The sequence below is a fragment of the Cydia pomonella genome, chromosome 5 (genome assembly GCF_033807575.1).
Source record: "Cydia pomonella isolate Wapato2018A chromosome 5, ilCydPomo1, whole genome shotgun sequence".
In the NCBI taxonomy this organism is placed as follows: domain Eukaryota; kingdom Metazoa; phylum Arthropoda; class Insecta; order Lepidoptera; family Tortricidae; genus Cydia; species Cydia pomonella.
The window spans coordinates 1,666,653-1,679,679 of NC_084707.1; the positions used below are offsets into that span (position 1 = coordinate 1,666,653).

General features: G+C 35.2%; 1 protein-coding gene across 1 annotated transcript in view; it reads left to right on the forward strand.

Annotated features, from left to right (window-relative positions):
• Window positions 1–7,940: 7,940 nt before the first annotated feature.
• LOC133518382 (laminin subunit alpha-2-like) overlaps window positions 7,941–13,027 on the forward strand; it is a 144,490-nt gene continuing 139,403 nt past the window's right edge. Inside the window, exon 1 of the mRNA XM_061852057.1 lies at window positions 7,941–8,886. Within this exon, the coding sequence (XP_061708041.1) occupies window positions 8,811–8,886 (76 nt within the window). The 5' untranslated portion in view covers window positions 7,941–8,810. The remainder of the gene's footprint in view (window positions 8,887–13,027) is intronic.

Here is a 13,027-nt window from a genome sequence, read left to right on the forward strand (position 1 = left end):
TGAATAACGAATTGGTGTAAACGATTATGTACCAACTGTAAAAGCTTCAAATATTATTTTATTCCCAAAAATACACAATTTATAATCGTTTATATGTTGTGAAACTCAACAATTTCTCAATATATTTCGAAACAAACAAATATATCGTGTGTGAAGGGAATGAATATTTGAAGTTTCCAATAGTAAAGTTTAATATATAAGCAAATCCGTAAGTGCAACTAATTTGCACGCAACCACCTGCAATGTAGTTGTATGATGGAAGACTGCTATTAGGAGCGTCGAGGGCACACAACAGATCTTCGTTATAATGTTGTCTTTGAAATTAAAATGTCTAAAGAATCAACAACAACAAATAACAAAATAACAAGAACAACAACAACAACAACAAACAACAACAACACTATAACAAGAACAAGATAAGAACAAGATAAGTTTTTGCTCTGATACTGAAGTTTCTTACTGCTTACACGGTTCTCGCATGAAAAACGTGGATTTTGAGAGTGAGGAAGTGGGAGAATATGTGCTGCGGGAAGGCGAAGCAAGCGGGAGTTTTACTTATAGAAGTTTGGCCCGCAGTCGTCGCCCTCCTTACCAGTAAAGGCGATACTCCATGACGTACATCCTCGAAACATATCAAGCGTTTATTTGCCTTAATAATACGTGAGTGACACGTACAAAATCATTTTAACGAGCGAGAGTTCATTTCACTTCATTGATATTGTGAAACAGTACACTGTATTTAATTACTTCCAAGAAATAAGATCCGTATTTCGCAAATTTAACAACAAAACCGTTTCAAGAAGCATTCTAAAATATCTAAATAGTGATTTCCCTCGGCGATATCCTTAAAAAATGTCCTAGTGTAATCTAACTCTACTCACATATCACTTGAAATTAAAAAGGGTTTCGAATATCAAACCTTAATGGGCTACACCTTTTTGATATCAGATAATGTAAGTGTTAAGTTATGCAAGGACATGATAATTGTAATAAATTAGTTACTTCTAAAGCTATGTTGAAAACAGTTGGGAAGTGAACGGACATTAAAATAAACCTCTTCCTACTTCTTTCTTCCATAATACAAACAGTCCCTATAATAATATAACCTCATGCAAATAAACCGAATCATAAAACCGTAACTTAATAAATATTTTTATTCTTTATTTGAGACCTCATTTGTCATCTTCCATTTTTCGGGCAACCTTTTTGCATAATAATGATACTTGGAGGGTATTAGATTTATTTCCTACCTACTTATGCTGTTCATGTACCAGACAGGTACTTGTGTACTTAACGGGTACGATGGTACATCTAGAACTTGATGTATACATATAATTAAAAAACTTAGTATTTATTAAGATATAATTTAAATCTGTTAGCTAACCGCTAAACTGCCATATATTACGCAAGCATTACAGTTATAAATTATTAGTATAAGTACATGTTACTCATACTTGAAGCCCCATTTTAGATAATAGTCATCTGAGTAGATACTTTCCGACCCAAGCATATTATAAGTACCTCAAATAAATAAATAAATAAATATTATAGGACATTATTACACAAATTGACTAAGTCCCACAGTAAGCTCAATAAGGCTTGTGTTGAGGGTACTTAGACAACGATATATATAATATATAAATATTTATAAATACTTAAATACATAGAAAACACCCATGACTCCAAATATTCATGCTCATCACACAAATACATGCCATTACCAGGATTTGAATCCGGGACCATCAGCTTCGTAGGCAGGGTCACTACCCACTAGGCCAAACCGGTCGTCAACCTCAAATAGATGTCGGTTCGATTCCCAGCTGGTTTCATTGACACTTTCCCCGCTTCCTACCCCCTCCTTTCTAACCCAGTACCGACCCGCAAAATGCTAACATTCCAATGTTACATTACAATACATAGCCGTTCTAGACTAGAATACGCAGTTGTATAAAAAAATCCGCAAGAATAATAAATATAAATCACAGACAATACTATCATATCATCATTTATCATATTATTATATATTAAAGTGGTTATCGCTATTAATATAGCAACACACGAACAGTATAGAAGTGATTTTAAACAAGACCTCAAATCATGAAGTCGAATTTGAAATTCTACTCATAGTTTCGCTTCTATACAAAGTTCTTTATTATTCTTGTGGCTAGCTACATTAAAGTCATATTGTAAATAAACATTACATGGGACAGTCATATTCTAAATATAAAAAATGCCTCATCTTTACTCAGTGTTACCTTATCATATTCTTCACACGCACGAAATATCGTGCGTCTTTAGGGAATTTGACTGTACCTTTTCATACAAAACAGTTACTTACACATAATACTCATATAGTAGTAATTTGTAAGGGTGTAACTTTTTCGTTCATGGTCGACATTTTGCAGACTGTACTATTATTACATGAAAACGATAAATACATTCTTTTTTTAAATCCAGCAATAAAGCAATAAAATGTATATTATATACGAAAGTATTATATAACATATCTTTATACACGAACATATCTTGGGCCGAATGTCTACCTAATGTAATCATAATATAATTTAAAGATAGGCAATTTATAAATAAAGCAAAATATTTTATAAAAATACGTTTAATTTTATAGAGTTAAACTGAAATGCAGGCATTGAGAAATGAATTAACTAATATATAGCGCTCATTAAGAAACTTATCGGAAAAATAAACCTTATTATCAAAAAGATAAGTTTAAAATTAGCACAAATGATGAGTCATTTACCAATGAACGTATTTCGGTCTAGGTAAAGATCGGCGTACGTATTTAATAATTAAATCTGAATGTATAACTTGTATTCGTGTATGTTAAAGAGGCCTGAAGAAGCGGGGGTGCGGCTCGGGCTACTGTCTCCGCGGTATTGTATACTACGGGTATTGTTGTACCTAGCGGGTACACCATTGTTAGAAATAACTTTAGCTGAATATACTGTGTTAGCAGACAAAATTTGAACTACAAATAATTTGCTTACGTTCGCGAGAAATCGTAATGGTATAAAAATCATATAAATGTGAAAGAAGCGTAGTAAATGTTGATATATTCCGAAAAAAAATATATAATATAAACCGTAATAATCATTATGTTGCATTAGAACACTTAGCAGTAAACACACTGAAACGTACCGACTGTACGTAAACGTACAAACATTCCAGACATGTACCAAAAGTACACAGATACAACAATACCCCAATAATACCTAACGAGTACAGTACTTCAAGGGTACACGTGTACTACACGTGCAAGTGTACCACACGGGTACGTACCGACCCGATGGGTCAGGACACAAATCTATCCGAATGTATGTAATCTAAGTTAGCGAAGATTTTTTTAGGTGAATTTTTACTCGTTTAGGGGACTCGTGTGATGTCCAATTTTGGTGTTGCGAGCGCTGTGTAAATTATCGATATGACATTAAACATTTTTGGCTTATTGTTCGTATTATTGAGTATTATTCTGACATTTTTACCTGTCGTTATACCCTCAAAAGTATTGGAAAAACTGAGAGATGAAAATGTGGATGTGGATCAGTAAAAAATCATCTGGTTGACCAACATAAGTACGTGGGCTAAGTCGAGGTACAAATATATTCTAAAGTGAGGTGGCAAAATATTTTAGGACAAAAAATAGGAGGATTTACCAAGCCGCCTTTAAAAGCTTACCCCTTTGTCGAAAACCGCGGCCAATGGTCATATGCAAAGGCCGGAATTCTCGTGGCACTTTTGAATTGTCCTCTTCATCATCACTTTTGAATTGTCACTTCTCATTTATCGACAACCGATATACATGTATCGATAGTAAGTAAATTAAAGAAGATTTAAATTAGAGGTAATTAACAAGCGGTCTCATCGCTAAAGAGCGATTTCTTCCAGATTTTTTTTGAGTAGTTGAGAATGTGATATAGAAATAGGCGATAAAAACAATGAAAACGGAATAGTTTATGATTTCACATAAAATTACGTCAGTTCAGTGTTTTCTTTTTTCATTTGCATGTTCAAAGTCTGTTTAATGCTTTCGTGCTAACAAGTGGTTGCATTAGTTTCTTTATTAATGAAATAGATAGTCATATTTTTTCCACATATCTTGTTAAATTACTTCTATTAAACTTCAAATTTTTTATTGGGTTATTTATTTGACATTGTTAACTATAAAAACTTATATTAGGTGCCTTAATCGCAGGGTTTTTACCAACAAGGTATAAAATTAAAACTAAACTAGCCATTAAATAAAACTGCTTAAAAATTAAACTAATATGAAATAAAACTAAAAGTAAAAGATATACTAATGAACAAATTAGTTATAAAAAGAATACCCCTTCTAAAGCCTCCGCCTGCGGCAAAGATCCCATAACGCTGGCCGCGTTACCTCTCTGTATTGCCAGGGATATACGCTGGGAGAGGTAAGCGCCAGCCCTATGGTCTATTATAGAAATATCCATTAACTATTAAGTTTTTAGTATGTTGTGTTCTTAAATTGTATCGATATATGTATATCGATAAGTCGATAAATGAGAAGTCCCTAGGACAGTTCAAAAATGCCACGATTATTCCGGCCTCTGGTCATATGTATTGTATGGACTGATGTTTATCTGACATGGCGATTTGTACGTTACGTGCAAATAGCCATACATTTGACGTGCTCCTCCCCGCAAAAATCGGCAAAATGTTTTGTACAGAAAATTACAGACTACGTATGGAGTGTGGAATTTAAAGGAGTGAAATCTCTTATGGTAGAACTGTTGCAAAAGTGTCCAACTGTCAGCTATAAATAATAGTTCCAAATCTCTCCAGATTAGTGCTAGAGTAGCTAAAAACCTAGGTGTTATTGACGGAGTGAAGTGCGCTGTCTATGATTTGATTTTTTTTCAAGTATTCTAGGTATTGTAGCGCCACCTATTTAAGGTTTTTGATGACACTTTTTGGAACATGGAGATTTCATTCCTTACCTTCATCTTCCATAAGACAAGGGGTCTCCAGTTGTTAAATATTATAGTGAATCTGATAGTGTTATAGAACTTATAGAATTTTCAACGAGCATATATAAATATATATTGACATTTTATTTACACTTGTATAGATAAATTCCAAGAACGTGCCCTGAGTCACAGAATAAATAATAGTGACACTCCCTACCAAAGTTTGACAGCGATTCAGGGACGAATTATGCCGTCCCTTTTTAATGTATGGCACTATCCCTTTCGGCCATTTAGGGTTGACAAAATTCAAGTCATCTTATCTGTGGTCGTGCACGTATACGGACGTCAAATTGTGCCCACCCCAATAGTTGCTCGGAGCAATGCTGAGCCGATCGGAGCTGAGAAAAGCCGAAAGTATTGTCGACCCACTGCCTGAGTTAACACACGTATTGAACAACTGTGCGTTTCGTCGCAATAGCTCGTTATAAACCAAAGGCGTTTGATTTCTATACTTCTTCGAATCCCGGCAATAAAATATAATTAATTCAACAATAAAAAAATATGATCGTGTTTTAACTTATCGCCACTCGTTGCGAGTTTCCTCCTTTTCCGCACTTGTATCGTAATGTACTGTTTCAACTCAAGTATCATTTCATTGTTGTTCCGAGGGCTCTCTTAACTTTAACCCTTTCCCAGCCGGACCAATCTACAAGGTTTTCCCAAAAAATCCAAATATATTCCAATTAATCCAGCTTTGATGATTCATTTGCAGACAAGTAACATTTCCTGAAAGTCTAATCTAATTTGAACCTTAAATCGGAATGCTAAAGTTGAAATTCAAATGGCGCGTATGTGGTCGATAAATCGTACTATGTCTGGAAAAGGGGTTAAAGTTTTAATTATTGGCCTTTTGCTTGGTTGTTCAGTAACTAGCCCTCTCTAAACTTCGCAGCCTGATTTAATGAATAAGTATAACAAACACTAAGGGTTGCAAACCAAACTTTTTTTATAGAAATATAATTAAAATAGAATTAATATAATCAGGTGCGAAAAGTAGGAAATTCGCAACGAGTGGCAATAAATAAAAACACGACCGAAGGGAGTGTTTTAAATCGATACGAGTTGCGAATTACCTTTTCGCACATGTATTGTAAAACGTTACATGTATTGTAAACGACACAATTACGTAATGTGCTAATTATCGCACTAGTGCGGTAATGTAGCAACATATGTACTGTAATAATTCAACACACTTGCTCAAAACGACGTTTTTATTCCACCGATTTTTGGCTCATAATCCTAGATATTAAACACGCGTGCTTTTTCAGTATATTATAACACTCGTGCATTTATATTATCCGACTGAGTTAAGAAGGTAACTGATTGCTAATAATATGCATGGAAACGGAGACTTCTTAATTTGGTCGAGTAATACATTTTTTTAACCAACTATTTCTATAGTATTTGTTAACCAGAGAGAGAACGCCAATGGAGCAACTGCTACTCGGACTAATTTCAGGTTCAAAAATATACCTAAGTTTTCTTGGAAGTAGACAGAGGCAGTTGTGTTCCGTACGTCTGTTTGTCCGTTCGCGGCTTTGCTCCGTGGTCGTTCGTGTTAGAAAGCTGTAATTTGGCATATAGATACATAAATCAATTATGGCGACCAAACGGTAAAAAATAAAATAATAAAATGTTTGAGGTATCTAAGTACATGTTTTTTTTTTCGTTTTAACCCACACCATATGTGGGGTGTATTTTGATAGGTCTTTTAAAATAGGGGGTCTACGACCAATATTTGATTAAGTGAAAATAATCTCTCCGAAAAAAGAAATAATACTTAGATTTTTTTTTATCTTTATTTAACGAGCTTAGTCTAAAAGACGATGCCGCTCAGTAGTACACATCGAGAAGTGTTATTACACTAAAACATTTAAAACCTAAACAGATCATTATTTTCGTCTTTGGATGCCCACCATCACCATACTGAACAGAGCTCTAGCCTCCCTTGATTGAGGGAAAGCTAAAATCCTGTTACAGCCGTCCAACTCCTTAATATTAATGCCTTGGAGCAAAAGATCATTCCTTCTGTTCTCGTTCCGAACACACTCCATCATGATATGATAGACATCTTCTAATTTACCACACTCTGAACATTCCGGTGACTGGACTTTTCATAATACTTAGATGCGATTGATTTTTGAATCATGGGTCCATAAAATATGAAAGAAAAGCTTAATAAAGCTTCAATGAAACTATTATAGTGAACATGATCTGTTAAGCCGCTTTTGAGCTATCGCAAAAAGTCTTCCCTTCTTAGTAAAAAAGTTACAACGCGCTGCAATGGTACATTTTTTTTTTAATTAAAAACTGATCGGCGACTGGGTCTAGTCACACCTGATGGAAAGTGAAGACAGGGCCTAATGGAGCTCACCGGTTCCGTATTAGCCTATTCACTCTCGCTTTAAAGAGACCGAGGTCATATTCATCAGGGAATACAGATGGCGGGAGCGCATTCCATTCTTTAGCCGTCCCTATATGTACTCCCTTTTGATTGTAATGCACATAATACTTACTTAAAGCCCCCGTTCAGCCTCTTTTGATAAATGGTAACTACGTAACCCTACACTGAGAGTGGCCTGATATGCTATTGGCCGGTTTTTTTTCATTTCATATGATAACATCTAAGCCTATCTAGAAATGGAAAAACTGGAGATGGAGACGAGAGAGTAAACAACCACTTGAATTGTTTCCTTTCTTCCCCTCGTGTTAGATTTGCAGTTTAAAAACTGCAATATATACTTTTAGATGCTTTTAAGAAAACGGAGAAAGAACTTTTTCACCACAGAGGGCGTTTTAATGTATAGTTTAGCAAGAGTCGTTTTATATTTACAATTACAACCCTAAAAAGAGGGATGAGCATAGTTTTTTTATTCCACTATTTCAGCCAAAATTGGTTTTTCTGAATCCATAGTAATATATTATGTTGTTCATACCACACATTTCGCGCGACAAGTTTTAATTGTTCAAGACGCATACTGCCATCTAGCGACGAGTAGCGGAACTACTTAAACAGGAACAAAGCTCAAAGGGAGCTTTTGGTTTGCTCCAAAACTTATTACATTATGCGCTATTTACAAAGAAATAACTGTATAATTAGTGTGCTATATACGTCTAAAATAATGAGGGTTAACATGAACTCTGGGTGAAGTATTATGTTCTTTTTACGAGTGTTATTATAGAGTAATAGGTACAATTATTTACACAAAAGTAAACTTTTTGCCCGGCCGGTGACCGCTGTGTGAGGTAATAACCACGTGTGGTGACTATTGATTAATTTTAAACCTTAATTTAAGGGTGTAAGATTTAATTTTCTATAAAGTCGTATGATGTAACTTTAAATCAAATTAAAGTTGTTCAGTCAGTTGAGCTTTGGCCGCGGTTCGAGGCGTTCGCGTGAGCTTTTAAAAGCTTTATTTACGATTTCGTGCGCGCGTTTTTAAAAACTTTCGTGTTTTTGAATTGAAATTAAAGAAATAAGTGAAGTGTAGTTTACAAAACGGTATTTTAGTGTTAGTTGAAGTTAAATTCAACGAATAATAGTAAAAATTAAGTGTGTTTAAAGTCAATCGTACGTTGTGTTTAGGTTATAGTTACTTATGAATAATTTAAAATAGATTTTAGTCAACCATGCAATGAATTTTAGTATTTATGAGTAAGTTAAATGTCTTATATACTTTTGCGAGTGCGTTTTAGTGAAAAAATGCGTTAGTTTTCGTAGTCTTTGAGTCAGGTCAAGTGTGGAGGTTATTTTGTTGTGTGAACCGACTGTGGAAGGGGCAGTTGTGTTGTGATGTGGTGACAATGAGGTTGTTATTGTGCTTGTTGCTGGTGGTCGCTGTTGCTGGGAAGGGGAAGAAACATCGGCACAATAAACCAGGTAAGGATAAATCTTCTCGAGGCAGAGGTGTAGGGTTAGAGCTGGTGTAGCTTTATTTGACGTTCATAAGCGCATTGTAATATGCCTACTTGAATAATAAACGATCATTATCTAAGTTGTAAAAGTGATGTTTTATTGTTTAAAAAGTTAGTTAAATATATTAAAACGTAAACTTACGTATTTTTAAGGCGAAGATTGTTCGACATGTTTCGCTCCATAACGAGAAAGTTCAACGGGAGCAAGCGTTGGCGGACCGACGCAGTCTGGTTAATCAAATTAAATTATTAAGTAATTTGTGTATGAGTTATTGTATAAGTAGTTGTAGTTTATGTATTTTATTATTATTTTTGTCTTAATTGTTTTTCACATTATGCAATGCTTTTTTTCTTTTATATATGCACCACCTGTACACTAAACTATATTCGCCGTTTCGCTATCTGAAGGTTGTCTGGAAGAGATCGCTGTTTAGCGATAAGTCCGCCTGTTGTTACCTACTTTACCCTGTTAGACTCCAATTAATTCTCTGTTCTTCAACATATAAATTCACAATGGCAAAACTTACGAAAATATAACAATAAAAATAAAAACTATAAATAAAAAGTCAATTCATCTCCAGTAAATAATAATATGTAGATAACAAAAGATAATTTAATTATTAATTTCACTTGCATGTCTATATTGTGCTGTGACTGTACACTGAAGAGTTCCCATGAGAAAACCACCATTTCAATGAACAGAATCATGACCAACGACCATTATAGTAATGTTTATACAATCGATATGCCCGCTATCGGGTGTCATTCCCACCAGAGTAGAGTTTACATTGAGTAGTACATCTTCAAAATAATGCGAAGCGTGAGGGAAGCAATTGTGGTAGTACGTATAGCGGTAAGCTGGAGTTGATATATTTGAATTGGCTCGTACCCTTTAGTTCCTTGGAATTTATGTTCAACAAATACCAGAAAGCTTTTTGGTTAAGGAAAACATCGTGAAGATTCCGGAGTTTTTTTACAAGCATATGGCCCGCCTGATGGTAATCAGTCGCCGTAGCCTATGGACCATTTAAAAACATGTGCACTCCTTTTTTGTTTTGAAGAACCCCATACTGTAGCTCCTTGGGAAAACCTCGGAAGGGAGCTGATTCCTTAGCCGAAGCGTCTGCCGGAGGAAATTCCTCTTAAACCGCACAGTATATGAACACACGCGGAGTATCTGAACTTTCTCTTCTACGTCTACTCGGGATTAAATATGATGACGCCATGAAAAGCTGGAACAATGCTAGTAAGATATTTTTTACATGAAAGCAGCCCCGGTGCCGGGAATTCCTGATTCTTACTGTACTAATTCAATACACGGAAGCATTCCTTATTTTGTATATACCTTTGTTTTGAACAAAGGTTTACTACTGTATCTGTCTCTACAATAGGTACTCTGCTTTCTGTTCATGCAGCCCATATTCTTTGCTACTAAAAGCAATATGTGCTGTTAAAAACCTATAATGTTCTGTCCTAATGCTGACTAGATAAAGATTTTCCAAGAACGGGGTATGTCTTTTTCTAAAGGAATCTGTGTTATAAAGAGATTCACAAAATAGAAAGTAGGTTAAGGAAAGGATTTAATAAATTTATAATGAAATCGAAAAACTCACTTTGAATTATGGTTCAATTGCATTGGTGCAGAGGTACCTATTAACCTATAGGGTGAATGCGAATAATCCAAGAGACTATATTTTTTACGGATTCCTGGTATAAAGCCTGGTATATATCACTGTCAGTAAACGTCCAGTAATAACCAAAACATTCTCAATTCAATTTGGAAATTTCATCTCCTCTTTATGATAGGCTGCGGTATTGAGTTCATAATAAGCGGTTAGACTATTACCTACCACAATGATATGTACCCGAGTGATGACCAGAAAATTATTTTTCCAGTTACTGATACAATGTCATGTCAATTTTAACAATTTCAATAAACAAGAATCATATATTTTATACTCGTATTTCTGTTATTAAATGTAACAAGTACTTAAATATGATATGGAACTATTTAATTTGTATATTATTCAGGATTATACTAGCCTTTATAATATTTACAACAAGCTCTTAAATTATACCGTTGAAATGCATGAAGTACTCTCGTTCTTCCCTTCTTCTTTCATTTCTTCTTTCATTATAATATTTACAACAAGCGCTTAAATTATACCGTTGAAACGCATGAAGTACTCTCGTTCTTCCTTTCTTGTTTCATTTCTTCTTTCATTTATCTTATGTTGCTTACGCTACGTGTGATAAATTCGACGTGTCCAATAATGGTACCCTGGGGTACTCCATACCCAAATGCATCAAATTCATATATTTTGAAGGCGATAAGCAAACAAACAATACGTTAAGAATATCAAATAATCTCTGCCCAAGAATGGTACCCTGAGGTATTCCGGAAAAAAAATCAGAGATCATATAGGTATATTGTGATTCCTAATCGCCTCAAATAAAACAATTGCAACATAACAACATAAGAGCGGTATGCAAACATACAATTCAGTATGATCAAATAAACTATGTAACCAAGAAAGGTACCCTGAGGTACTCCTGAACAAATTATATGAGATCAGATATCTTGTGATTCCAACGCCTTTTATAAAACAATTACATAACAACATAAGAGCAGGGTATCGTCATTAAGGTGTCTTTATCGGAGCCGTCGTGCATAAACTCCGCACAATAGCTGTTATCTCCCGCGGCCACTAAAAATACACGCGCGAGAGCATACGAGTAAACGCTTCGGTCATTGGCACAATTAACACTTTTTAAACCCTATTATAAAGTTGTAGGGTCTATCGATGATCAATTGATCAGTTTAGTGAGTTTTTTAGTGCAAGTACTGTGACGTTACTGTACTGAAAGGGAGTAAAAAGTAGTCTAAAAACTCCGGCTTGCTCCTAATGAATTTTTCTTCTTTTTCGTTGCACTCATTGCAGTGTCGTGGTCAACTCATGACATCAGGCGCAGATGTTTCTTGTTGTACGATTTCTCGCCATTTTCCGCGGTTGGAGGTTACAATGGGTTACAAAGCTCAACACAAAAAAATTAAAACATAAAGAAAAGGCTAAACTTTAGACTCTAAGACTTGCTATAGGAATTCAGATGAACAAATTAAACAAATTATACGATCTACAAACGTAACTGACGCCCAGGGTCATAAAACTTCTCATTCACACTTTCATAGACGTTGCAGGCGTGAAAGAGATGGTAATACGATCTCGGTCATCATTTTCGTTTGCGGATAGTATATCTTCAAATCATGTCATGTTGCATTTTGGAACAATCTTATGTCTCCTTCAGACTTAAATATCACAATTGAAAAAATCTCTATAACTATTATATTGTTAACGCTTAGATATTGGCACAAGGTGCAGTAGGTTCAGAAAACGGATACTTTAAAAATCGTAGAGCTTTTCTGGATCACAATACGGCTGCCATAAATCTAATTAGCAATCTTGAGGCCTTTTGCGAGGGACTGTATCGATTCGAATCCTGAGTTTTATACTTTCGCTAGATAGAAAAAAAATCACAAACATAGGTCTCAAATACACTTAAAAAATATGAAAATTGCTTCTATAAATCGGCAATATCATGTTTGAGGGAACGTATCGATTATAATAATAATATAATAATAATTCAGCCTATATACGTCCCACTGCTGGGCACAGGCCTCCTCTCATGCGCGAGAGGGCTCGGGCTATAGTCCCCACGCTAGCCCAATGCGGATTGGGGACTTCACATACACCTTTGAATTTCTTCGCAGATGTATGCAGGTTTCCTCACGATGTTTTCCTTCACCGAAAAGCTAGTGGTAAATATCAAATGATATTTCGTACATAAGTTCTGAAAAACTCATTGGTACGAGCCAGGATTTGAACCCACGACCTCCGGATTGAAAGTCGGACGTCATATCCACTCGGCCACCACCGCATCCTAACGTATCGATTACTTTTTATTTATTTAAACGTACAAAAAGTTAAAATTATAAAACGTGATATCTGCGCAAGCATGGGTATGCACTTCCAAACCAAATCCCGCTCACGCTAAGGCTCAGTGAGAGTGAAAGAAAACAAGAAGTTACTGGGCCTTAAACCTTTGCA